The sequence below is a fragment of the Anguilla rostrata genome, chromosome 16 (assembly GCF_018555375.3).
Source record: "Anguilla rostrata isolate EN2019 chromosome 16, ASM1855537v3, whole genome shotgun sequence".
Lineage (NCBI taxonomy): Eukaryota > Metazoa > Chordata > Actinopteri > Anguilliformes > Anguillidae > Anguilla > Anguilla rostrata.
The window spans coordinates 3,592,697-3,619,437 of NC_057948.1; the positions used below are offsets into that span (position 1 = coordinate 3,592,697).

A 26,741-nucleotide genomic window follows, 5' to 3' on the forward strand; every position below is an offset into this window, starting at 1 on the left:
ACCCATGAGAGAAGGAGAGGGTGTTAGGCTTTAACAGTGACCTGGTCCTAGCCTTTGGAGACCCCTTGCCTTTTGGATTCATGATCAGTTATTTTCTATGCTACATCATACACCATATCTTCTCAATCTTGATTTGCTACTTAAAGCACAACGCTCTCAATCTCCCTTTAACATAAAAATTTGATTCAATCGATCTGTCAAATAAGGCAGCCACTTTATTGACATGCATGTAGAAAACATCTTATTCATGCCGATGTTTATAAAGGTAACGGAACATGTGTTGCCTGTATTTTTAAAAAGAATCTTGCCTGCGGAAAGAAATATCTGAAGAACACTGAGGTGTGTGTATGTGCATTTGTGTTTGTGAATGCGTGTCTCTCACCTGCTGCTCATTCCCACAGAAGTCGCTGAAGTTTGTCGCAATGGTCTGTTTTAAGGTCTTCAGCAGGCTGATCTTTTGCCTTCTGCTGTGACCGGCCCTTGCTGAGTGCAGATCCACAAGGCACCTGCAGGTGGCAAGAAAGGCAGCAGGCAGTCAGAAAGTTGCATAAATTTAATTTTAATCTATAATCTATTTCATACTGCAGTTGTTGCAATATCTTTATTTAATAGAAAAAGAATATATGAGTAAAACATTTCATATTGGGACACAATTGACAGTTTTCAGCTGTCATTCACAAGCTTTTCAATAAAGATAGTTAAAATGTAATTTCATGCAAATTCTTGGACTGAGTACATTTTTAATAGTAGATAAACAGACTTACATAAAATCCACAATTCCTGTTCCACCATTAATCCATAACAAATATAAAAAATGGTTATATTTGACCTCCAGCAGCCTTCCTCTCCCCTGATGTCCTGGGTGAAGATTCGGAGACCGAAGAGACTCTGGAGAGTCGTGTTCATGTAACGTGTTCCCGATGTTTGGGAACCTGTGGCAGAGACATGAACACATTCCTACTCTGTTACTGTGTAGAAGCCAGATAATAGGTCATTCATAGCCTGTAAATGGGCTTGTTTCTACATCTTCAATACATGAACTGATGGAGTTTTCCAAAGAAAGACTGGGTCTCAGAGACAGGGGTTGGGAAGATGAAGAAATTAAACAATAAAATGATATAGGATGGAAGAGTATGAAAATCAAGCAGTCTAGATAGCACACCAATTCTAATCTACATACCTTACTCCATCTGTTTTTACCTACTCCTGAAACAATATAATAAATATAATAGAATTCTAATCAACAATAATTTGTGGAGAACATTTAAGATTAAATATAAGCACACTAGAGAAAGGGAGTGCAAAAGATGCCCCAGTGAGAACAACTGATTTGTTTTTCTTCGGTGCCTGTCAATAGGATGCAGCGCATTCATCCGATTGTGCAGCTTGAATAAACTGATTGTGATTCTTACCCGAGAACAGTGTGATCGATTGTAATCCTCTGGGTCTCCTTCTGGATGCTGTGTTCCTCCTGGAACTTCCTACAGCTTTGGAATTCCAGCCTATGAAACAGAAATGAGTATAGGATAAACATGCTCAATTTTGTTTTTGAAAATTGAGTGCCCGGGCAGCAGACATAAGTGCCAAAATGAAATCAAACGAAATGAAATGGAAAACACTACCTTTGTTGTTTTGTGCAGTCAATAGACAGAGCAGGCTTTTCTACACAGCCAATAGGAAGAGCTGGCTGCTCTGCACGGTCAATGTTCTGGACCGATGTCTGCTCTGCATGGTCGATGTTACAGGTCGATGTCTGCTCTGCGCAGTGGAGAGTCAGGACTGGCTCTTCTGAGCAGTGGACTGTCTTTGTCCCCTTCCTTCCTTTCTTCAAAGACCATTTTTTCTTCTTTTTCTTCTTCCTGGTCAGTATGACTAACAGACAGGGACGGCGGCTTTGTGCAGTCAATGTCAAGAGCTGCTGCACAGTCAATTGGAACAGCAGGTCGTTCTGTGCAGTAGATGTTTTGGGCCATTACCTGCTCTGCACAGTCGATGTTCTGGGCCAATGTCTGCCCTGCACAGTCGATGTTCTGGGCCGATGTCTGCACTGCACAGTCGATGTTCTGGGCCGATGTTAGCCCTGCGCAGTCGATGTTCTGGGCCGATGTCTGCACTGCACAGTCGATGTTTTGGGCCGATGTCTGCACTGCACAGTCGATGTTCTGGGCCGATGTTAGCCCTGCACAGTCGAGGGTCAGGACTGACTCTTCTGAGCAGTGAACTGTCAGGGATACTGACTTTTCCTTTGTCCCCTTCTTTCCTTTCTTCAACAACCATTTCTTCTTTTTCTTCTTTAGTTCTTCTTTCTGCTCATTATGATCATCAGTCAGGGACAACGGCTCTGGGCAGTCAATGGTAAGAGCTGGGGCTGCACAGGCAATGTCAACAGGAGGTTGTCGATGGCAACAGCTCTGTGCAATTCTGCTGTGCAGGCAATGAAACGAGCTGGCTCCTCTGCACAGTCAATGGTAGGAGTTGGCTCCTCTGTGCAGTCGATGGTAGGAGTTAGCTCCTCGGTGCAGTCGATGGTAGGAGTTAGCTCCTCTGTGCAGTCGATGGTAGGAGTTAGCTCCTCTGTGCAGTCGATGGTAGGAGTTGGCTCCTCTGTGCAGTCGATGGTAGGAGTTAGCTCCTCGGTGCAGTCGATGGTAGGAGTTGGCTCTTTCATACAATCAGTAGTAAGATCTTTCTCAGCGCAGTCAGGTTTAGATGTTGGCCGCTCTGCAGAGTCAATGGTAGGAAGTGAGTCTTTCATACAGTCAGTAGTAAGATCTTTCTCAGTGCAGCTGATGGTAGGTGTTAGCTCCTCGGTGCAGTCGATGGTAGGAGCTAGCTCCTCTGCGCAGTCGATGGTGGGAGTTAGCTCCTTGGCGCAGTCGATGGTAGGAGTTAGCTCTTCAGCACGGTTGATAGTTGGAGGCCGCTCCTCTGCGCAGTCGATGGTAGGCGTTGGCTGCCCGGTGCAGTCAATGGTATGCGTTGGCTGCTCGGCGTAGTCGATGGTAGGCGTTGGCTGCGCAGTGCAGTCAATAGTAGGAGTCAGCTCCTTGGTGCAGTCAATGTTAGGAGTTAGCTCCTCAGTGCAGTTGATGGTAGGCGTTGGCTGCTCGGCGTAGTCGATGGTAGGCGTTGGCTGCGCAGTGCAGTCAATAGTAGGAGTCAGCTCCTTGGTGCAGTCAATGTTAGGAGTTAGCTCCTCAGTGCAGTTGATGGTAGGCGTTGGCTGCTCGGCGCAGTCGATGGTAGGCGTTAGCTCTTTTGCACAGTCAATGGTGGGAGCAAGCTCCTCAGCGCAGTTCTTAGTTGGAGGTTGCTCCTCGGCGCAGTCGATGGGAGGAGTTAGCTGCTCGGTGCAGTCGATGGTAGGCGTTAGCTCCCATGCGCAGTCAATGGTGGGAGTTAGCTCCTCGGTGAAGTTGATAGTGGGAGTTAGCTCCTTGGTGCAGTCGATGGTATGCGTTGGCTGCTCGGCGCAGTCGATGGTAGGTGTTAGCTCCTTAGCACAGTTGATAGTGGAAGGTCAGTGAGCTGAAGTAAGTGAGCTGAAGTAAGTGAAGTAGTGATCAATGATGAATTGGTTGCACATTTTCAGTGTACATGTACGTCTGTGACATCATTGTGAAGATAAAAGAGCGAATTTACAATGATTCTTATTTCACTGTGACGTCGGTTATTTTTGCATTGTGTTGCCTAGAAATGTTCGATACCTTAGGTTACTAGTGTGTGAACAAACATGTTTCGTTAATAAACTTAGTTACCGAATTACTACTAGCTTGTACGTTTCTATCCCATAGGTGTTATGACCAGCATTTTTATTGTAACCAAATAAAATGGTTTTGTTCAAGCTCAAATTTACATTTGAAGGACATTGTTTTTGACACCTCGATGGCATTAAACCAATGACCATTTAAAACGCAACGTGTTATTATTGTTTCAAAACATCCGGATTCCGTAATTAGTTATATATATATATATATATATATGTTCCTATATATACACCATATATAGGAACTGTCGCTAAGTAACAATATCTCTATATAACAACCAAATTATATAACCGGTCACGGTTTTTCCAAAACCAGAGTTATATGGCCTTTTAATGAAACGTGAATCAATTTACACAACGGAAAAGGAGACTGTAAAATCCTTAATATATCAGTCTAATAGTTTTCAACTAATAGTTTTTTTTTAAAATACCAAGAACGAATCACTTGCAAATAAATGGAATTATGTGCAAGAGTCGTGTTGCAGAAATGCATGGTTTCAGGCTGACACCAAAAAAGAAAATCGGGCAGAAAGTTTAGTACACATTTTCTGAGGGTGACTGGTCCATCTGTGATTTGGTCCTAGATGGCAAAGCAATTGCTCCTTAATTTCCATCATTTAGAATGTTTTCCTTAGGGCAGATGGTATAGTGATTATGCCAAATTATGGCCATTCCTGTAAAACAAAATGCAATGCAACACAACACCACACAATGCTTGCTTCACTAGATGAACACTACATTTGTTACCATTCTGTCACTATTAATCCATTCCAATTTAAAAACCACTACTCTGCATTATATCATCACAGCCACTTAACATTTTTAACCATTAAAAATGACATGCTGTCTGTTCCAAGTAAAATGCTTTACAGTTCACCAAAAACACATTGTCCTCTGTGGCCCTTCGTGCAGAAGCTGGACAGGATGCTAACCCTTGTGCAGGTCAATGTACAGCTGTGTATGAACAGCTGTGCACTGAGCCAGCACTGGTTAGAGGCCCTGTCAGTCAGAGGAACACAGTCCAGCCAGCAGCTGCATCTAATTGAGTAGTCTGGGGACATTGATGATTGTTGAGGACAGAAGTACAGCAGTTGCTTTTTATAAAGGGGCTTGAGGCCTGACTGTATTACTGATATAGATTTTAGAGGTATAATTTATATTTACACATTTTAGTAAAATCCACGCCACCAACCAAATACAAGTAATTCCACTGTTTAAGGTTTATTGGTTTAATTGTTTTGTGCACAAATGACATAAAAGAAAAAAGAAGAAATAAAACAACATTCTTAATCGATTTTTCTGTATGTTTTGCCTAACAATAATATCTGGACAATACGGAATTATAATAATAATCTCAGCCTCCGGTACGCCTGCTGATTGCACAGACCATTGCTCGCAAAACCTTTTCTGATGAACAACCGACCGTGGCAGCAATGGCCCGGTGTGCATTTAAGGATAAGCATGCATACTACTTGTGATTTTAATTTTCTGTCAAATCCTTCCATTTTAGCAACAGCAGCATGAGAAAGGTTTATGAATGGTTAACCGAAAACCAAAATAAGTACTGCCAGTGTTCCAAAAGAAAAAAGTTAAAGAAAATTATCTATTTTATTCTAAAGATGAATTAATTTGTTGAGCTGTATTTTTTCCAGTGTATATCTGATCATATATTATAGTGCTACCGATAATATTGTGTAATATACATTATTAATATCAGTACATACAATTCTATCATTCAATTAACAGAAATAATAGGATTGACACATGATATTGAATAATGCCTGAGAGAGATGCAATACATTTTTACAGTATGTATTATTTATGCATTTATTAGAACTAATATATAAACCTGTAATTTTTGCAAATAATTTGTGAAAACGTTAGATTAGAATACCAAAGTTCACTAACCTGCACCCTCATTGATCTTTAAAAAGGATGAAATGAAAGCCGAAAGCAGAAGTAGATGCATTTTGGTTTTCATTCAGCTCGTCCAAACCAAGGGAACACAATGAGATCTTTATCGAATGTGATCACGTTCTTACAGTCCTATACTCCATCACCGTTAGACCGTAAGTCTCACCAGGAAATAAACAATGGCCCCTTCCCTTCGGGCTGTACCTCTGATGAATACCTTTACTGATAAACGCCTGGGAAAATGTAGTCAATTTATCATATTTGTGGATTTATGACAGCTTTCCACCCCTATGCCAATATTAAATTATGTTTAAAAGTACTTTTTTAGGATAAAGAGAGTCAACTACAGAATATGAAAGCAGCCACGTCGAAAAACATTTTTAGTGTCAATGAATGGTGGTTCTTATTTCACTGTGTAACATAAGTCTGAATGAATTAGGATTAAAACAGTTGCAAACACACACACATGCACACATGCGCACACACATGCATTCACAGACACACACACACACGCACACACACACACCATGACCCACCATATTAGCAATTTAATTTTTTATTGATTGACAGTTTCAGCTTGTGATATCTATAATTTTGTATGAACGCCTTTAAATAAGAAGTACCCCCCATGTTCTTTAAAGAAACAAGAAGAAGAAACAAAATAGCTCATATCGGTCAGCTTTAGCACAGAGCTCTGCCCCCCTGCACTCCAGAGAGTGTTCCTTTTCAGGAAAGGGCTGCATGATCCCATGAACCCCGGGTTCAGGCCGGGTGGCGGTGGTGGGGAGCAGCAGGTGGCGACGGAAGTGAGCAGGGTGGAAGCAATGACGAAAGAGGGGCTGGACCGCAGTGGTGGGGGAGACCAGACGACAGCACTCTCGAAGATTGGGGTAAGAGCCCCGCTGGCAGCATGGGGAAGGATGTAGAAATGGCAATTAGGGAATTTGCAATAGATAGTGGCAGTGGTATGAATTGGGGCGACCCTGCCAGGAATAATATATGGCTGCATAGCTACTAGGACAGGGATGGAGAGCCCATGCAGTCATGAGGGGGGACAACCACCTATCAAAAGCTAGCTGTAAAGTCGGGTCACAGCTGATTGACAGGTGACAGTGAGGAAAGGATTGCCACCCTACAATGCTCTATGACTACAGGCTTCTCCCATCCTGCCTCCAGACTATAACTGATTATAAGCTTGAGCATAGAGGTGCGTTTTTAATCTAGATTTAATTATTGAGACTGTGTTTGACTCCTTTATAAATTTTGGAAGCCTGTTCCACAGTAGTGGGGCTCTGTAGGAGGAAGCTCTACCACCTTTTAGGTTTTTGGAAATTCTTGGGACTACCAAGTAGCCTGCGTCTTGAGAACAAAGTGACCTTGTGGGCTTATAAGATAGGAGCAGGTTGGTTATGTACACCGGTGCACGTCCATGCAGGAGGTCAGGAGCAAAACCTTGAAATCAGACCTGCCAACTTCAGGAAAATATTTTGAGTACCACAATAGTCAGTGTAACGCTTAGTTCACATGCTTTCGCACCACTTCGCTTTGCACGCACACACGCACACATAAGCCTTTCTTCATAATTCTAGTTTTGACTGTTAAAGTGATCAGGCAAAATTGTATAATTTGACCTGATTCTAGAATATCACTTGCACTGCACTGGGCTATGTTGGCATTCGATAGAGAACTGAAGAGCACGTGAACAAACCACAAGGTCGGCGTGAATTTAAACGAATGAGTTGGACAGAAAATATGCATTAGAATTAGCCTACCTTTTAGGCATTTTTCTACGATGCACCTGTAGATGGAAGCTATGCCTCAAATAATAAGAGTCCGTGGTGAATAGTGAAAGCTCAACACGAGAATTAACAAACGACCGCGACTTTAACGTAGGGATATGGGCCGACATGCACTTTAAATTTAAATCTCCATGCAATTTTTATCGAAATGCCTATGGCTGAGCTGTCCATATTTATACCCCTGGATCCTGACCCCAGATCTAAACCTGACCCAGAAGAGAAACAAAAATGAATAAATAAATACATTTCACAATTTTGGTCCTTCCAGAGAAAAAAGGGGAATTGGCAAGCTAACATCCTTTTATGATTATTATTTTTTATCGCTACTTTTTCTATATGATTTGGTGGATTTTATTTTGATCGACCTACATTTTGGTAGCAATATTTTGTAGTGTAATACAATTTCATTTGGGGTATTCTGTATCAAAATCAATTTTGATGCATTTTCTCCCAAAAACTGAGGAAAAGTCAAATTTTGACATCCACACGGCTCAGACAAAAAATATTTCATATGCACAACTATCTATCCATCGCACATTGAAGAGACACGAAATTCTAGGGCAATAATCGCCGTGTGAAAATCAATTTGTTCAGAATTTTTTTCTTAATATTAAGTTTAATATACACGGGGTGGAAAAGAAAGAAAAAAACACGGACAGAATGGCTGATTTAATATGGACGCTGTTTAATAAACACTGTTACGTTGATTAAATTTAGAAAAATATTCACAGAAATTAAATCCACGGATGGTAGTCGTGAACCGTCACTTTAATTATGTATTACCCACGTCGCTTTTATTTATTTAGCTTTATCTTTTGTTAAACCAAGTCGGAATTCTATGAGTTAAACACAGAATTAAACCTCTACACCAGAATTGTGTTATGACAAGAAAAATTATTTGAATCTAACAAATAAGAGTTAGCTGTTTCATTTGTAGGCTAACGGAGTTCTGTGGCCTAGGGCTAAACCCGCGGTTTAAACTCCAGCTAAGCACATTGCAGTTGACCCACTAAGCCTAATAATTTCCTGATATTAAGTCTACCACACAGAACAACAAGTACGGAATTTACGCTGAAGTCACGCATGATTTCACAGACAAAAATCTATGTCGGTTTGATACAAGGTTTGTTCCGTTTTTCTGTACAAGTGGCAGTTGTCAAAATGCACCCAAGCCTTTCTAACCAAACGGCACGGCCTGTGACTAAAGTCATATCCAGTGAGGTATGCAAAAATAGTCATGACAAAATGTAAAAAAAAAAAGAAATTACTGAAATAAACATAAAACGTAACTTTTTGTTTGGAAAAGGTATATTACACAACCTAAATTGTGGCATGTTAATCAATTTTGTGGACTCTCACCTGAACCATTCTTATCACTTTGATACAGAGTGCCATCTACAGGCTATAACTATTATGACATGTTAGCTGTCAACTCCAAGAGTTCTTAAAGTAACTTTGAAATGATTACAGAAATAAATCATTAAAAAATAGAATAGAGGGGTACCCTTTTTAATGCAGATAAAAACTCAGTCCTCTACACATTTTCGACATGTTGCAAAGCTAACTCGGCAGTGGAGTCTGGAAGAGGCAACACACGCTGACATTTCCTCCGTCGCCAATGCGTAAGCGTTGGCTGGCCGTCTCTCCTGCTTTATTTCATTATTTTGCTTGTAGAGGTGGCAGGCAGCGGGGACAGAGAGGTTTGTGGGGGAGAGTCAATGGAGGAAGAGGATGGTGGAAGTTCTTGGGGCAGTGTTCAGGGGAATAAGAGGAAGAGATTCAGCGAGAATGTCGGGGATAGCCCCAAAAGCAATGCTAAAGTTTGGAGAGTGGAGGGTGAGGAGTTTAAGGTACTGGTTTCAGTCAGACATAAGCAATAATGTTTCTAATCCGATGAGATTGACTAAACTAGTGGGGGAATCTGTAGGGGTGGTGAGATCTGAGAGTTATACAGGCAGGGGCAAGGTGATTAATCTCTGTGTGGATAAGAAGCAGCAGGAGAAGCTCTTAAAATCAGGAAACTCAGAAAGGTGGAGGTGGAGTGTTCAGTGCCAGAGCCAGGAATGGGGTAAGAGGAGTCCTTGCAGGTGCTCCCTTCTCAGTCACTGAGGATATGCTGAAATCATGTGTGCAGGGGGGGAAGCTGGTTAAGGCCACTCACTCTGGAACCACTGGAGAGGGGTAGAAAGGGGCTACTAAGGCTGTCCTCCTTTACCTCCGTGATGCATGACTGCTGGAGAGAGGGAAGATGGGTTATGTCCGTTACCCAGTCAGACCGTTAGTGCCAGCCCCACTGCGGTGCTCAGGTGTCAGAGGTTAGGTCATGTGACTTCAGTGTGCAGAGAGGCGCTGCTGCAGGTGTGGGGGGGAACCATGACTACTCAGTGTGGGTGAGGGGTTGGGTCTAATTTCAGTAATCAATGCAGCCTTTAGGGGATGTGTAATGCAACAGCAGGTGCAGGAGATGCAGGTACAAGGCTGTCAGTCAGGTATCACATGCTGAAGCTGTGAGGGAAGTCAGACAGGTGTGTGGTTCCACAGCACCTTCAACAAGGCAGGATGGGAGATCAGTGAAGAGAACACACAGGCCTGTACACACAGGTGTAAAACAGGACACTGGCCACAATGATCTGGTAGAACATGGCCAGCATCCTGCTACACACACCGAAGGAGCGTAGCCTCCCCAGAAAGAAAAGCCTTCAGTGTAATAGGGCCTCCAAAGATATAAACCACAGTATTAAGCCATCTATCCATGTGATCAGGTGGACAATGTGCATGCTTGCGTGCGTGTGTACGTGCGGCTGTGGCTAGCTGTGTGTTAATGTACTGTGGGGCTGTGTCCATCAGTGTGCTGTGTGTGTGCTCTGTATACAACAACGAGCGTCTTCAGTGTGTCTACCAGTGCATTTCTTTGAAATTACACCTCCATCCTTATGCTAAATGGAATTTAATAAAACCATTATGTACCGTGGAAGGAGCTGGAAATGGGCAAATGTATCAGAGTATTTTTTTGACGACTATCAGATCTGTGAGTTTGTTGGGATACTGTAAACACAAAGCAGACGCATTCTGCTACCTTGTGGCCTTGTGACAATACTGCAAGTGCTCCAGAGGTTGAGTTTCAAGGCAGAAGTTGAAAGGTTCTCAAGAGTTCACTGAATTGAAAGTAAATTACAATGTAAAAAAAGAGAAAAATTACAGAATCATCAATGCCATGCCTCACCTTGTGTGCAAAGTGCAGTGGGTCCATTTTGTTTTAGGTATCCTTGAGTATAAATGACAGCACTATTCTTTCCAAAAAATCTTTTGCAAGTGATGTCAGAGTGATCATGCTGGCTTTTTAACATGATTGGACAGTACTATTCTTTAGAAGTATGTGGTCACAGTGTAACATTTATCAATGAAAGGGCAATGATAGACTATGTATAATCCCATCAATATTCATACTGTTCTTGATTGTTAAAACATCATCTGGATCATTTGTGAAACGTAGTACTTTACAGCCATATCTCCTGCAATGCTTAAAACATGAGAACAACTGTGGAATTTGCCTATGGCCACACCACCCTCAAAACCCCAATCTCGTCTGATCTCAGAAGCTAAGCAGGGCTGGGCCTGGTTAGTACTTGGGTGGGAGACCGTCTGGGAATACCAGGTGCAGTAAGCTCCCCACCTGGACGCTAGGGCGCATGCTCGTGCAGCGACCGGCAGCAAGTCACGTCTGGCTTTGTGTTTGTTTGCTTATTTCTACGCACTGAATGCAACAGCCCGAGAGATCAATGCGTGAGAAGCAAGGTGTTGACTTCTTACACTGTCCTGTTGCTATGTTTTAATGCAAAACAAAAGCATGGAGTTGACAGCTTTGTTTTTACTGTGGACAGCGTTCCACCTCGTGGAAACTCTGAATGAGTTGCCCAACCCAAAGCACATCCAATACAGCAGAGAGTTTCTCCTGCAGTGGAGTAACCTTCGGGTCAACAACCCTCCCTCGGATCTAATCTTCCCCAATCTCAACTGTTTTGCTGATCAATCAAGTGGAAAAGGGGAATTTACCGGCGAGTTACCCCGCAAGACAAGGAAGCGAGGTAAGCAGGGTGGCGAACGCCAAAGACTGAGAAAGCAATCTCTCTCCCGTATTCCCCTGCCTTCCATCATTCTATCAAACGCACAATCTCCCCGTAATAAAACTGATGAGTCCATGTACGATCTCAGCATGAATTCAGAGATGCGTGTTCACTGGCGATTACAGAGACATGGCTTTCGGACAGAGATTTGGACACTGAAGTGGGCATTGACGGGTTTGGTGCGCTTGTGCGCCTCAACCGAGATGCCGGTGTGACTGACATGTCGCCAGGTGGAGGGGTCTGCCTATACGGGAATCAAAGATCAAAAATGTTCTTGTGAGAGAAAGACTGTGCACTAAAGATGCTGAACTGTCACGGTTGTATACATCCACCCAAAAGCAAACGTGGATAAAGCCTCAGAGTCTATACTGCAAGTAGCCCAAAGGCTGCAATCTATATCTCCCAACACTCCAGTTTTAGTCCTTGGGTATTTAATTCACTGTTCTTCGAAAAAGACTTTGAGAGACTTCCACCAATACGTTACATGCCTGACCAGACACAGCAAGACCCTGGACCTGTGTTACGGTTCTGTCAAAGGAGCATACAAAGCTCTCCCCCTTCCCCCGCTGGGTGCGGCTGACCACAACTGCGTCCAGCTCATCCCATCGTATCGCACTGCCCTGAGGAGGGGAAAAACCCTCATCAAACGGACTAAGAACTGGACTGATGATTCCATCCTGAGCCTACAGGGCTGTTATGACTGTACAGACTGGGGTATGTTCAAGGAGTCCTGTTCTGACATTGATGATCTTACTGATGTTGTCAGCTGTTACATTTCCTACTGTGTGGACAAGGTAATCCCTGATAAGTTTGTGAAGGTGTACCCAAATAGTAAGTCATGGGTGACAAAATCACTTAAGGTGTTGTTGAATAGAAAGAGGCGTGCATTTAAGGAGGGCAACCTCTCAGAATTGAACAGGTTGAAAAGGGAAGTGAAATTTGAAATAAGGAGAGCAAAGCAGAGTTACAAAGAAAAAATAGAGAGGGAGTTTGGGAACAACAATTTAGGTTCTGCCTGGGACGGTATGAAAACTATTGTTGACACAAGTAGCAAAAGGAACTCTAAGGTTGTACTGGAGGGTTTCGGATGTGACAAACAGCTTGCACAAGAGTTCAATAAGTATTGCCTGAGGTTTGACACCTCCAATTTCAGGAATGTCATTCTAGAGCAGAAAACCAACCTACCTGCCAGTGGTCCCACCCCGTTTGTTGAATGTGCTGTGGTCAATACATTTTTTTCCGATCAAATTTTTTATTGATTTTGATATAATCATCAGCATCAGCAATACATCATCAAAATGCTCATATCATAAAAAGGGAAAAGAAAAGAAAGTAAAGAAAAGAAAGGCACAACAATAATAAGGGCAAAACAAAACAAATGCCAGGGGCCTGTGAGCATGCTGAGAGATAAACGGATAATGTCTAGAAACTAGGCCACTTGTGCCTCTAGTGCGATGTACAATTTTATGAAGTGGATGTGATGGAAGAGGACTTTGCCATGGAACTCCACTGGCCTTGAGAGCCGAACATAATTGCAAATAAAAGAAAAAAGAGGAGCGCGGTATATAAAATGTTGAACATAGGTCCTGAAAAGAACATAAACCTACATCTGCATAAATATCTCCGAGTACACGGACGCCTCTCTCCCTCCACTGTGAGAACTGGATAGTTTGGTCTCCAATCAGTAGATTAGGGTTATTAAATAATGGGGATTTTGAGTTCCACACATGAGAGTAGCCACACAGCTTCTCCACCGATCTCCATACAGAAAGCAAATGAGAGATAATAGGGCCAAAGCTACAGCGACACAGAGTGATGGGCAGGTTTAAATATTTAAGATCTTGGACACCAGACTCTCCTCCAAGAAACGCCACGACACCTGTGCATCGGTGTGAAACCAGGTCAGCAGGGGTCTGAGTGTAAAAGCCCAGTTGTAATGTTTAAAGTTTGGGAGAGACAGACCCCCAGTCTGCCTTTCCCGCTGCATAGTTAAGAGTTTAATGCATGGACGCTTGCCTCGCCATAAGAATTTGGTCACCATTGATTGGAGCTTACTACAGAACTGAGGAGGTGGAGGAAGGGGTAGCATTGTGTTAACAAAATTAATCCGAGGTAAAATATTCATTTTAATAATGGAGATTTGACTGCAAAGTGAATTGGGGAGATTAAACCATTTGTCCAGATCAAAGCTGAATTTATTGAGAGTATTACTAAAATTGTGTTTTACTATTGTTTGTATAGAAGGGAAGATTTCTATGCCCAAGTATGTACAATTATTTACTAATGGCATGGGTAGGGAGATGGGGACGTTACCCATTGATTGATTCAGCCGTAGTAAAGCAGATTTCTGCCAATTTATTTTAAATCCAGAAAGCTTTCTGTATTGGTCAAAAATGATAAATATGTGTGGGATACAACGGCCGGCTTCACTGATGTATAACAATACATCATCCGCGTATAATGAAATGTGGCGGTGGGTGCCATTAATGGAAATCGGAGATAGAACAGGTGAGCAACGAATGGTCTGCGCCAGCGGCTCCAGCGAAAGCGCAAACAGTAATGGACTCAGTGGGCAGCCCGGTCTCGACCCTCTCGAGATGGAAAATGGAGGGGAGCAGATCTTGCTCGTGAGCACTGTTGCTGTTGGGTTCTTATATAGCACCATTATCATATCGATAAAGGGGGCACCAAAGCCCATCGTCTCAAGCACTGACCATAAATAAGGCCACTCTAGGCGGTCAAAAGCCTTCATGGCGTCTAACAACATGACTGCAGCTGGAGAAGTTAGATTTGGGGCGCTGTGTATGATGTGCAGCAGCCTCCTTATATTATCTGAAGCCAGTCTAGATTTTATGAAGCCAGTTTGATCGCCGTGCACCAGCTGTATCATGTGACCTTGGAGGCGCTGTGCCAAAACTTTGGCATAAATCTTTAAATCCGCATTTAGAAGTGAACTGGGTCTATAATTAGCACACTCTGTGGGATCTTTGCCTTTTTTTAGAAGCAGGGATATTAAAGCACAATTGACGTCCCTCAAAAAAGAACCCATCTTAATCTGTATCATGTCTGCCACTTCTTTTGAGGTGAACATTTCGTTTAATTTTGGAAAATGGTCCGTCCGGAAGCCGACACTGATGAAGAGCGGTGTCATTTCGAACAGCTAACTGATCCAGCTGACGATCAACTTCATGCGTAAGTATATTTCTTATGATCATATTGGTAAATATGTGTACTGTATTGCAACGTATCTGTGTGTTTGTAATAATATCCAGCAATATGCGCGTTTGTAAATTCCCACACTACGAACGATTCGAACTATTGCATCTCAAAATTATAGGCTAGGCTCTCTGCGTCTGGTTGTGTTAGAAGTATCAGGTAGACTGTATGTTTTTCGATCATATTGGTAATAAATAGCCCGTGGCGTGGCTAAGATTCTAAAACTGATGTCCTCGCACAATCGATATTAGCATACTGTAAGTAAATTCAGGAAATAGCAATATAATAACCACTTAGCTAAACAGACCTAGCCTACTTCAGATTGACTCATTGTTATTGATTTGTTGCGTGTAGTTGAGCTGGAATAGCAATGTTTATTTAGTTTCGCTAATGTTGTTTCGTTGATAGCTTGCATTATTTGTAAATGTGTGCTGTATTACATTCTCTGTGTGTTTGTAGGAATATTCACTAATATGCGCGCTTGTAAATTCCCACACTACGAACGATTCTAACCATTGCTTCTCAAAATTATAGGCTACCTCTCTGCCTCTGGTTGTGTTTGTTTGGTTCTTTGTTTGTATATGATGTAAACCATGTCACATTTCCTAAGTTTTGTTTTCATTAGTTAGTGGTTTGCCCCTTTTTTGTAAAGCACATTTAATTTTCACCTGTTGAAGGAAATGTGCTATATTAATAAAGTTTGATTTGATGTCACATTTCCTAACAACTTTGTTTTTATCATATTTACAGAGATGCTGATCAGGAAACACGGTCTAGTTCACCACTAGCTAAGAGGCCACGCAAGCGTTGCAAGAGTACACCAGTCTCATCTCATCTTCCATGCGTATAGTTTGCTTCAATAAATGTTCTGAAAATCAAAAGATGTCTTTGTTTCTGTCTTCTAAATGGCTCACTGAGTCTTTGTCTTAGTGGTGGGGAGGCATGCGGCCAGGTGTGAATAGCTTACTTAGCTGGCAGGTCGTCCTACCCAATGCATATTCATTACAGAAAGGCCATTTGCCCTCCCATTCTCACCTGGTGTTGAAAAATAGTAGTCACAACACTAACTTTTAGCAATGTATTTTATATTTCTCATTGGATTTGCTAAAATATTTTGTCATCTTTTGATACCCAAGACCTTGATGAACACATTTCAGTGACCAAAAATCTTATTCACAATTGTTCAGTGTGCTTTATTACAACATTCCTGTGCATGTTCAAAACTACTGTTTACAGTTTGTGTGTTTTTAGAGCAGTTTACAATCCACACATGATTATGACCTACTTACTGCTGCCATATTATTGTAGCTGAGTCTGTGCTGAAAACAAAGATATTAAACACTTTGGAATCACTGTATATAAAGTTGATGAAATTTACACAAATGTCAGAGCATCGCACAATCACCAGTGTGCCTCATTTTACCCGTAGACCCCAGAGGGTTAAAACAGTACCGTCTTTAGACTTAATGTTAAATATATCGGCAAAATGTTCACTGGTCCGGAGCCTCATGGCCAACAGGTGACTTGGTCTCGCAGAATTAAAATAGTACTGCCTAGTTCTATGCATAAGAAATTTGGAGCGGCGCCTAAGAAAAGAATTAATTTCCTTTTTGACCAGGTCTTTTTGAAGATACACAGAATCGCTGTAGTTATGTTGCAAAGTAGCATCTAAAACAGAATACTTATGTTCCAGTTCTTCCAATTTAGCTGTGCGTTCTTTATTGCGGTCTGACACATACAGAGTGGTATTACGTCTTATAAACCCCTTCACTGCTTCCCATAGAATCCTGGGATCTGAAACTGAGCCCTTGTTGAATTCTAAAAAGACACGGAGATTGGTCTCAAACTGAGATTTGTTAGTTTCCTCGCGCAGCAGCGATGAGTTAAAGCCCCATCTGGGTGCTCTGGATGGAGGAGCCCTTATGGTGACCGCACAGTAAATAGGTTTATGATCAGAGCAAGTGACTGGTATATAACAAATATTACGTATATTATGAAATAGGTCTTTAAATGCAAAAAGGAAATCAATCCTTGAAAACGATCTATGTCTGCCCGAAAAAAAGGAGTAATCTTTTATAGAGGGGTTCATCGAACGGCAAATGCCGATTATACCTGTATGGGACGCCCACTGGCGCAGTGCATCAGAAGCAAGATGTTGATCTCTATTTTGTGCCCCGCCTGTTCTATCCATGTTATTATCCCAAACTGCATTAAAATCGGCACCCACCACCGTCCGAAAACCTGTGAGGTCCAGGAGAGTTTTGGTTAATAAGTCATGAAAGCCAGCGTCAAACTTATTTGGAGCATAAACAGAAATGAATGCAATGTTTTTTCGGTCCAACCGAATCTTAGTAATGGCCATCCGCCCCTCCTGATCAGCCCAGGAGTCAATAAAATCAAATTTCAGCTTGCGCTTGCAAACTATCTTCAAGCCCCTAGTTTTTGTGGGAGCAGAGGAAGAAGTAATAGGAAGATAGAACTTATTCGCAAAGCGACCAGTATCTTTGCGGAGTAGATGTGATTCCTGAACCATGGCAAAGTCAACATTCTTCCTACGAAAAAATTCTAAAATAGAAGTCCTTTTATGTGGAATATTAAGGCCCCTGGCATTTACTGAAATGAAATTAAGATCAGTCATGTATTGGCTAGTGGAAAATTAAAGGTCATACCTCAACTGTCAGGATAGGGTGGCCTGGATCCCTAAAATAACAAACCCCAAAACAAAAAGAACCTAAACAAAAAAAAAACAAAAAAAAAAAGAACAGTGAAGAGAAAAAAAGATACTTTTCGACATTCTTGATAAGTCCACAACTCGACAACTAACTTAAATATCCGGCCGCCCAAAAGAGGAAGCACCATCGCAAACTATTCGGACAGATACAACAACTGTTAGCTGATGACATCAAATAAACATTGTGCAATACCATTTTACAATTAACAGGTATACATTGGCCAAACTAAATAAATAAATAAATAATAATAATAATAATAATAATAATAATAATAATAAATAATAATAATAATAATAATAATAATGATAGTAGTACTACTCAACCCAACTCCTGGTCCAAGCAATGGTACTATCCCGCCTGGACCACTGCAACTCTCTTCTGGCTGGACTACCGGCATCTGCCATCAGACCCCTGCAACTCATTCAGAATGCTGCAGCTCGTCTGGTCTTCAACCTCCCCAGACACTCCCATGTCACTCCCCTACTAACTACCCTCCACTGGCTGCCTGTTATGGCTCGCATCAAATTTAAAACATTGGTCCTAGCATACCAGTTAGTCATGGGATCACCCCCAACATACCTCCACAAGATCTTCAAACCCTACATGCCAGCCAGATCCCTCCGTTCCGCTACCTCAGGACGCCTGGCACCTCCCCCTCTTCGCACCTGCGCTTCCCGATCACATCTCCTGTCTGTTCAGGCCCCATGATGGTGGAATGACCTTTCTGTGGAGGTCAGAACAGCTGAGACCCTGACCATCTTCAAACGACGACTGAAGACTCAACTCTTCAGGCTGCACCTCTCCCCATCCCTCCCTACCTCCCTGAAGTCTGTAATTGTCTATGTTAGCTTAGGGTTGTAGCTAGGTAAGCTGTTTATCTTAAGTCGCGTTTCCACCACAGGAACTTTACCCCGGAACTAGGAACCTTTTGAGGAACTCAGTGCGTTTCCACCGCAGGAACTAGGGTCTAAATTTAGTTCCGGGGGCTTTATTTTACCCCCCAAAAAGTTCCTGCTCGGGGGGTAGTACTTTCCGAAAGTACAGAAACCTTTTGGGTGGAGCTTGCAGCGCTGATTGGTCAAATACTCGCAGCATTTTTTTGTGTTTATTTTCAGGCACCATGTTTAAAAATATGCAGGCGCAAACCGATTTATTTTCATAATAACTTGAAATCAAACTTGTATGTTATGCGGCGCAGTAGCCTACTTTTGGTTATAGCCTGCCAACGTCTTGGAATTATAACGTGTGCTCTTCTGTTCTTTTCTTGCTTTAGTATTCGTTTTATAAAATGCTAAGCATTCGTGCTGGGACAGCATATTACGTACCAAAACATTCAAACGGATTAATTCGGTTGCTGAATATTTTCTTCCGAATTTTCTTTGTTAGCCCGTTGTAATTGACTCAAAACGTTTGATACAGTTATGTGAGGTATGCGGTAGTTCTGCGTAATTCACATTGGTGATACAGTAAAAGCAAACTGGAAATCACCTTCCGCACTTTTTGTCAGGGTAAAATAACAGGTTCATTCTAGTAATCGTACCTTTAGCTTTTTCAGACTGCCGTAATTTTACTCTGCCATTCTTCAATTCCACAAAAAGACCAGGAAGACTATGGACTAATTTATGGTGCATGGTTCGCATCTGGAAGGCACACTTCGCTGCTCGGCTAGCAGTAACTTAGAAGGAAAGCAAACGGTGGCTGTACCACTACTAATTTAAATTTTCGCACAAGTCCGAGTTTTCGTTCTATTCTTGTCATTTTGCGATTAGCCTATATAGAATTGACGATGAGAAAGTAATCAAACAGCAAATTGTTTACAACGTGTGCATGTTTTCTGCTGTTGTTGCCAGTTATATTGGAAATGTGAATGCATTCTGTCGCTTCGGATGTCAAGACATGAAAGCGAATGTTCGCATAAAAACATAATGAATGTGTTTGAGAGGATATATAAAACAGTTACAATCTGACTATTGGCCTGTTATATCCTATTTGTTGCATAACAACGGTCCAAGTTCAACTACCAATGACAGTTTTGCTTGACAACGGTAAAATATGCCCAAACGGCTGCAGAAGAATATTTCAATTCCAGGTGATTAAATCGATAAAAATCAATAAATACAAAAGTAACCATATATAGTCATTGTTGGTAACCCGTTGTATATAAGTAGAATAAACCCCTCCAGGCTGTCCCGGTTATTAGAAAATAATGTAGGCTTCTTCGGTGGTAGTATGGTGTTACAGAAGAAATCATATGACAGATGGACCGACGACAACGTCGCTTTTTCATACGTCAGTGGACTAATTTGCCTAATCTTCGCGGGACTTTAGACCGCGGTGGAAACGCAGACAACCATGGGCTGAAGGAACCTTTTAGTTCCTGGTCAAGTAGTTCCTAGACTAAAAGTTCCGGGTACTTTTGGTGGAAACGCGGCTTTAGTTGCTTAGTTGCTTGTATTATGGATTGTATTATTTGCTTAGACTTAGTTGCTTGTATTATTGATTGTATTATTTGCTTAGACTTAGTTGCTTGTATTATTTGCTTAGACTGCTTTGTTGCTGCTTTTATTTGTGTTGATCAGACTAACCTACAGGGTCCAAGCTAAACTACGCAGTCGTTCACTGCACTTGGAACTGTACTTCCCTCTAGGGTTTACAACACACTTGTTCCTGGTTATGATTATACACTTTGTTGTACGTCGCTCTGGATAAGAGCGTCTGCCAAATGCCTGTAATGTAATGTAATGTAGTAGTTCCCACAGACATGAATTTAATGAACTTACAACCACATGTGTGCGCAAGGCTTCATATATGTACAGAAGAACGTGTTAGTAATCTTCCAATATAGAAAGACCGGTAGGCAAAATATACTATATACTATAAGCTATAAAAAATGTGCCTGCATGAGCGAAAATATTGCACCTGGTCGCATGTGCATATAAAATGCATATATAATAACATACACACATTTATGCGCACACATGGTGCTTACGCATGTGCCTGTGAACATACACTCACAAGTTAAGGCACTAGCCACTTGTATAGCCACATTTATTTTAACAGAGAGACATAAGCATACCTAGTGGGAGGCCAGCTGGCCATGCAAGACACACAATCATCTGCTGTATGCTCATATATATATATATATATATATATATAAAATAAAAAAATAAAAAATATCAATCTAAGTTATGTGGCTGATAATGGGGGGGGGGGGGGGGCTGCAAGATATACAAAACATTTGTCTTGTAGCCTATACATGGTGAAATGATGAGGTAGAAATTACTTTCAGACACACAATACATGACGCAGTCCAAAACCAACGGTCCGAGACAGGTTTAGAAAACAACCTGTATGGTTGTAAGTTACATGGAGTCTCTCCCTCCCTCCTACACGTCACAGTTCAGTAAAGGTAAATAATAGTGTTAAGTAATAGTGGTGCTTGAGTGAAATAAAACACAAAAACAAAGAGAGTTCATCTGCATTATGTCACGATACGGGGGCTAGGACCCAGGCGCAGAGTGGGAACAAACACGAAACTCAAAAATGTAGACACAAATAAGACTTTACTAACAAAAAACAGAACAAAGAAAGAGCCACGAGGGGCATATAAAAAAACTAAAAGAATACAAAAAAAACAGAACTTCACAAGAACAGAAAACAAACGGCAGAAGCACAAGCAGGTCAAAACCACGGGCAGGAACATACGGTCAGAACAAACACAAGTCGGAAACAAACACAAGGAACCAGCACCCGAGTCAAGGGGACAAAGAACTTAAATAGACTGAAAACCAACAAGACACAGGAGGGCACAATCAAACCAGGACAGGGTGGGAACAACGAGACACAATCAGAAACAATAATAAACTAATTGAAAGCAATAATACAATTAACAGGGGAACGAGCAGGACACAAAACAGAAGTGCCGCCATCTGGCGGCCCAACAAGGAAAAACGGAGACAGAAACACAGAACCATGACACATTATCTCTTATTTAAGGAAAAGAAACAAAGAGTGATAAGTAAAATGGCAACTCAGGTAGTCTTACCCACAACAGTGTTCACCTGGAGGGAGGGATAAGGGTGATTTGGTGACCATACAGGTATCCTGTGTGGGTTTTAAAATGTCCTGGTAGAAACTTATTTTATTTCCACTCCAGCGTACATCTCCGCGCTCCATGGCAAGGCTCCTCACACGTTCCTTTTGTTGGAATCTCAAGAACCGAACCACAAAGGGTCTCGGAGAACCTCCGATCTTCACTGGAACCAATGCCCCGTGAGCCCGCTCCAAATCCAGGCCCCCCGGGAAATCATCCCAGAGGATCTCTGGGACTGTTAGTTTGGTTTGTTAGTTAGGGCGTCTTTGTCCTCAGAGCACTCCGGAAAGCCATAAATGCGAAGGTTATTCCTTCTTTCCCTGTCCTCGTATTCGACTAGCTTAGCTTTTAGCTTCTCCAGCTCTGACGCTGTAGCAGGAGGGCAGTCACGTCGTTCGTTTTCGGCCGCCTCAAGCCACTCTAGCCGGGCCTCAACGTCAGTCACTTGAGTTAGCACGTGGGCTAGCTTCCCTTCGATAGCAGCTACAGCCCTCCGTGTCTCCGACAGTTCCCTCTGAACATTTACAAGATGTCCTTCCTGGTCTGCAAAGTGTCTTTCTTGGTCCACCGAGAGTTTTTGGATGAGCTCAAAGATCAAGGCATTAGATGTAGTCTCGGCCGCAGCAGCATCCAGGATAATGGCCGCCGGTTGTTGCTGCACAGTGTTAGCCGACGCTGCTTCCGTTCTGTAGCTTTAGCACGGCTCTGGTCCCCGGTTGTTGCTGCACAGTGTTAGCCGACGCCGCTTCTGTAGCTTTAGCACGGCCCTGGTCCCCGGTTGTTGTTGGGACGTTTGTGTTTTTCCATGTGTTCGGCATCTCGCTTTTGAGTGAGATGAACGCTGGGTCTGGTAACTTGTGAACAAAGTGGAAAAATCACTGAATTTAACACCTCATTTCAAGTTAACTGGCGAGGTGCGGGGGCCTCGTTTCAAGCGACCGTCATCATCGGCGCCATCTTAAAAACCTGTGGTCAATACCTTTAAACACTCCAGAGCTAGGAAGAGCTCCGGGCCTGACAGTATAGGCAGCCGCCTGCTTATCTCCTGTGCAGAGCAACTAGATCCCATTTTTCATTACATTTTCCAGCTGTCCCTCAATCAACAGAGAGTGCCGAAAATTTGGAAGTACAGTATACAGTTATCCCAGTGGCCCAACACAATCACCCCAAAGTACTAAATGACTTCAAGCCAGTTGCCCTGACCTCCTTAGTCATGAAGTGTTTTGAAAAACTGCTGAAAAAAGAGCTCCTTACAGAAACAGAGAATCTTCTTGACCCGCTACAGTTTGCCTATAGGGCTAAGCGAGGGGTAGAAGATGCTACTGTCACTCTGCTAAACCTGTTATTCAAACACCTCGAAGGTAGTAAAACACATGCTAGGATTTTATTTGTTGATTTTTCATCCGCTTTTAATACAATTCAACTCCACATTTTAGTAGTAAAAACTTTGACCTTGATTTTAACATAGTGGGCTGGATTCTTGACTTTTTAACTGACAGAACTCAGAGAGTAAGTGTTTCAAAGTGTTCAAAGTGTTCAAAGTGTTTTTTTTATTTGTCAAGTGCACAGTATAACACAGGTCATTCTGAGCAAAGAAATTCTTATGACATGGCAGGCAGCAACTACGTAGGAGCGAGAGCAAAAATATCGAAAATATCTAAAATATATCAAAGAAATATCTAAAATATACATAATATTAAACATAGTATTAAATATTAGCAGCAAATAAGTACCAGCCTGTACAGACGGGGGGTATGGACAGTGAGAATAGGAGTATTAAATATTTAAATATCAACCATATAAAGTACAGGAGTGCTGATGAATATGTGCATAAGATTGTACATTGAACGTACATAGCATACACAGGAGGTCATGTGATCAATGTGATCCCAGAGATTAATGTTGCTGGTTGAGAAGCCTGATGGCCTGAGGGAAAAAACTGTTTGTGAGTCTGGTCGTCCGTGCCCGGATGCTCCGGTAGCGTCTGCCAGACGGCAGCAGTGAGAACAGACCATAGCCTGGGTGGCTGAAGTCTTTTATGATTTTCTGTGCTTTCCTAAGGCATCGTGTGTGGTAGATGCCTTGCACAGCTCCGCTGTCTTCACCACCCTCTGGAGGGCTTTGCGGTCAGCAGCGGAGCAGCTGCCGTACCAGGCAGTAATGCAGCCAGTGAGGATGCTCTCAATGGTGCACCTGTAGAAATTAATGAGGGTTTTGGCAGACATGCCAAACTTCTTGAGTCTCCTCAGGAAGTATAGGCGCTTTTGGGCAGTTTTCACTGCTGCGTCTGATTGCCTGGATCAGGTGAGGTTATCATTTATGACCACACCGATGAACTTGACGCAGGAGACTCTCTCCACTTCAGCTCCGTCGATGTGAATGGGGGCGTGACCCCCCCCCTGTCGCTTCCTGAACGTCCACGATCATCTCCTTAGTCTTGCAGACGTTGAGAGAGAGGTTATTGTCCTGGCACCATGTTGCCAAGACACTGACCTCCTCTCTGTAGGCGGTCTCATCGTTGTTGGAGATGAGACCCAGGATGGTGGTGTCGTCTGCAAACTTGAAGATGGCATTGGAGCTGCGTGTGGCCACACAGTCGTGCGTGAACAGGGCGTACAGGAGGGGACTGAGTACGCAGCCCTGAGGGGCTCCGGTGCTCAGGGTCAGTGCAGAAGAGGTGAGGTTACCCATTCTCACCACCTGGGGTCTGCCCGTCAGGAAGTCCAGGATCCAGTTGCAGAGGGAGGTGTTAAGACCCAGGTTCCTGAGCTTGGGAACGAGCTTAGCAGGCACAATTGTGTTGAATGCTGAGCTGTAGTCTATAAGGGTGAATGGTTTCTTGTCTGAGGAGATGTCATCATCCACAGGGTCTCCTCAGGGGTGTGTCCTTTCCCACTCCTCTACCTTCTTTATACTGATGATTGCCACAGCCAGCGTGACAACAGACACATTTTAACATTTGCAGATGACTCTGCTATTGTCAGTCTCCTCTACCCTACCTTCTGGCTCCCAGTCCAGATCTCCCCCTGTAAAGAGCGATCTCATAAAAAACATGTTTTCAACGTACAAAAATGCCAAGTTACTCATACATACAAGACATACACCGTCTGTAACTCATTCATTCAGACTGCCAAAATCCAGGCCTGCCATTAAAAGTATTGATATCCAAATGACGCCAAGTTACGGTACTACAAACAATATAGGCTATCTTGCCTCGCCGAAATTAAATAAGATGTATTCCAAAGCAATGCTACCCAATATTTCCTCAATTCTTTCAAGTCACTTGGCCCTGTGTGTATATAAGCGTGCAGTACATGGACAGGCCAAATATATGTGTGGATGGCTTTCTCACAGTCAAGATTGACTGAATAGGCGTCTATATGTCCAATTTGTATTGGTATGTATGTATTTCTCCGCCCAGCCTTTCTGTTGCGTGAATGATTGTATGTTTCTTGGTATAAATGTCTGTTCGTAAATGTGAATGTAACATGCTGCGAGGGAAATGTCCCCATGGGGATAAAGAAGTTCTCTATGTATGTATGTACAATAAGTATTTTACATGCAGTACTTTTTGTATGTAGCAAATATACAATAACTTGTACATTTACTGAAATTCAGTTCAGAAGCGATTATAAACATATGTTTTCTGGAGAAATATGCTTCCTGTAGGTACTCACCAGCAGTTTTCTACATGAATTTCAATGTGTTCCATCAGGCAATTCGAAATATTTGACACGGATTTGACGGCCATCCAACAAGCCTGGATTGAGAAAAGAATCAGCAAGCCCGTAGAATTAGAGCTCCCTAGGTCGCAAGTTGTGTACCCTTCTGTCCTGCTCCATTGTCTGTTATTTTGTGGAGATGCACTTTTAGTGTTTGTAAGGTTTATAAGGCATTTTGATAGGCTTATCTGCAGGTAGGAATCCTCTTCGCTGTTTTGCTAAGCTAGAACCGGAAAACTTGATAGTGGATAATAGGAGCAGACGCATATGTCCCAGCAGGCTTTGCATATGAGAAAATAACAACAGTGTGAGAGAAATTAGGAGAAATGATGATATTGCGTAGTTGTAACAATATGTTTTTAGCAGAATGGGCATGTAGGTGAAGGTTGACATGATGACAGACTATAGTGTGAAGTAAATGAAGTGACCATGAGTGAGCTTTGTTTCCTTATTGAATGGTATATATAACAGTCTGTATAAAAAGTTAGTTGTTAAAGTGGAGGGTTAAGTAATGTATGAAATCTGTTGTACAGATGTGCTTTTGTAATGTTCAGTAATAGTAGGTATAATTGTGAGTGAGTCATGATTTTAAATGTGATGTTTTAATGGGGAGTTGCAGAACGTACATACGTAGTAATTGTTTGTATGTGGCTAGATAGAGAACAGGGCGAGGTAACATGAATGTAGAAACATGGCGTTTGCTGATAAGAAGGTTTTTCACGGTAGCCAAGTGAAGCAATATAGTTAGTAGAAATGGCACAGTGGTGAACTGGTGTAACTTTTTAATAAAAGGAATACATTGGCCGTCATGAAATGCATATGGGTGGCCGTGAGTGAGTTGTGGTAAAGCAAATATAAGCGTAAGAAAACGTTAGTGTAAAAGAGGAAATTATCTGCCTGAGGGCGAGGCGGGATTCAATCCTTCAACCGGAGGTTTACCAGTCTGTGACTTCTTTGGTGCAGCACCATGACATAGCTATACAATGCCTGAAATCTCATTAGCAAACCTGTCCGTGGTTTTAAAGAAGAACACAGGCCAGTAAGCACAGAAGAGCTCCCGTTGAATCCATATGGCTTTGCAATATTGTAGCCGGTTAATAACGGAACGTGCAGACGGTACGTCATAATGCAGTGTATATGTTTGGTGAACGGCGGGTAGATATGGTGCAAAAGCAATAATTGAGAAGTAGTAGACAATTATTAGTGAGGGTAAAAGTAGGTTAAAGAAACATGTTCCTAGCTGGGCTTGAACCTAAAACCCTATGTTCCCAAGACTGTAACCTTGCCAACTAGGCCACAGGCAGACTAGTTGCTTAAACTGGAAATGTTTCAGAATAAAAAGGTATGGGTATTTTGCGTGTGTATGCAAGTTTTT

The 26,741-nt window shown here is 42.3% G+C and overlaps 3 protein-coding genes and 1 pseudogene across 6 annotated transcripts in view; 2 read left to right on the forward strand and 2 right to left on the reverse strand.

The window, feature by feature from the left end:
- LOC135242400 (protein NLRC3-like) overlaps window positions 1–26,741 on the forward strand; it is a 1,894,071-nt gene that overhangs the window by 1,598,963 nt on the left and 268,367 nt on the right. The gene's annotated exons all lie outside the window — the stretch shown is intronic.
- The window catches only part of LOC135242408 (NACHT, LRR and PYD domains-containing protein 3-like), a 421,399-nt gene that overhangs the window by 156,681 nt on the left and 237,977 nt on the right, over window positions 1–26,741 (reverse strand). The gene's annotated exons all lie outside the window — the stretch shown is intronic.
- Window positions 812–24,698, reverse strand: LOC135242598 (mucin-2-like). Its single transcript, XM_064313749.1, has 8 exons — window positions 24,644–24,698; window positions 24,037–24,487; window positions 23,726–23,837; window positions 12,149–12,223; window positions 11,746–11,847; window positions 1,623–3,496; window positions 1,413–1,502; window positions 812–932 (listed from the first exon to the last, which is right to left on the reverse strand). Exons 1-6 carry the CDS (start codon window positions 24,696–24,698, stop codon window positions 2,327–2,329), a joined length of 1,965 nt encoding a protein of 654 aa, XP_064169819.1. The 3' UTR covers window positions 812–932; window positions 1,413–1,502; window positions 1,623–2,326.
- On the forward strand, window positions 11,029–11,146 carry LOC135242779 (5S ribosomal RNA; annotated as a pseudogene).

Bases quoted from the DNA above. Each gene is read 5' to 3' on its own strand.
- LOC135242598 (XM_064313749.1), bottom strand. From the start codon at position 24,698: ATGTTTTTTATGAGATCGCTCTTTACAGGGGGAGATCTGGACTGGGAG. The intron at 23,838-24,036 runs GTCACGCCCCCA...TAATTTCTACAG, and splicing joins CAGGAAGCGACAGGGGGGGG to GTGCACCATTGAGAGCATCC. The intron at 12,224-23,725 runs GCATCTACCACA...TCCCCTCCTCAG, and splicing joins AGACAGCGGAGCTGTGCAAG to GGCAGTGCGATACGATGGGA.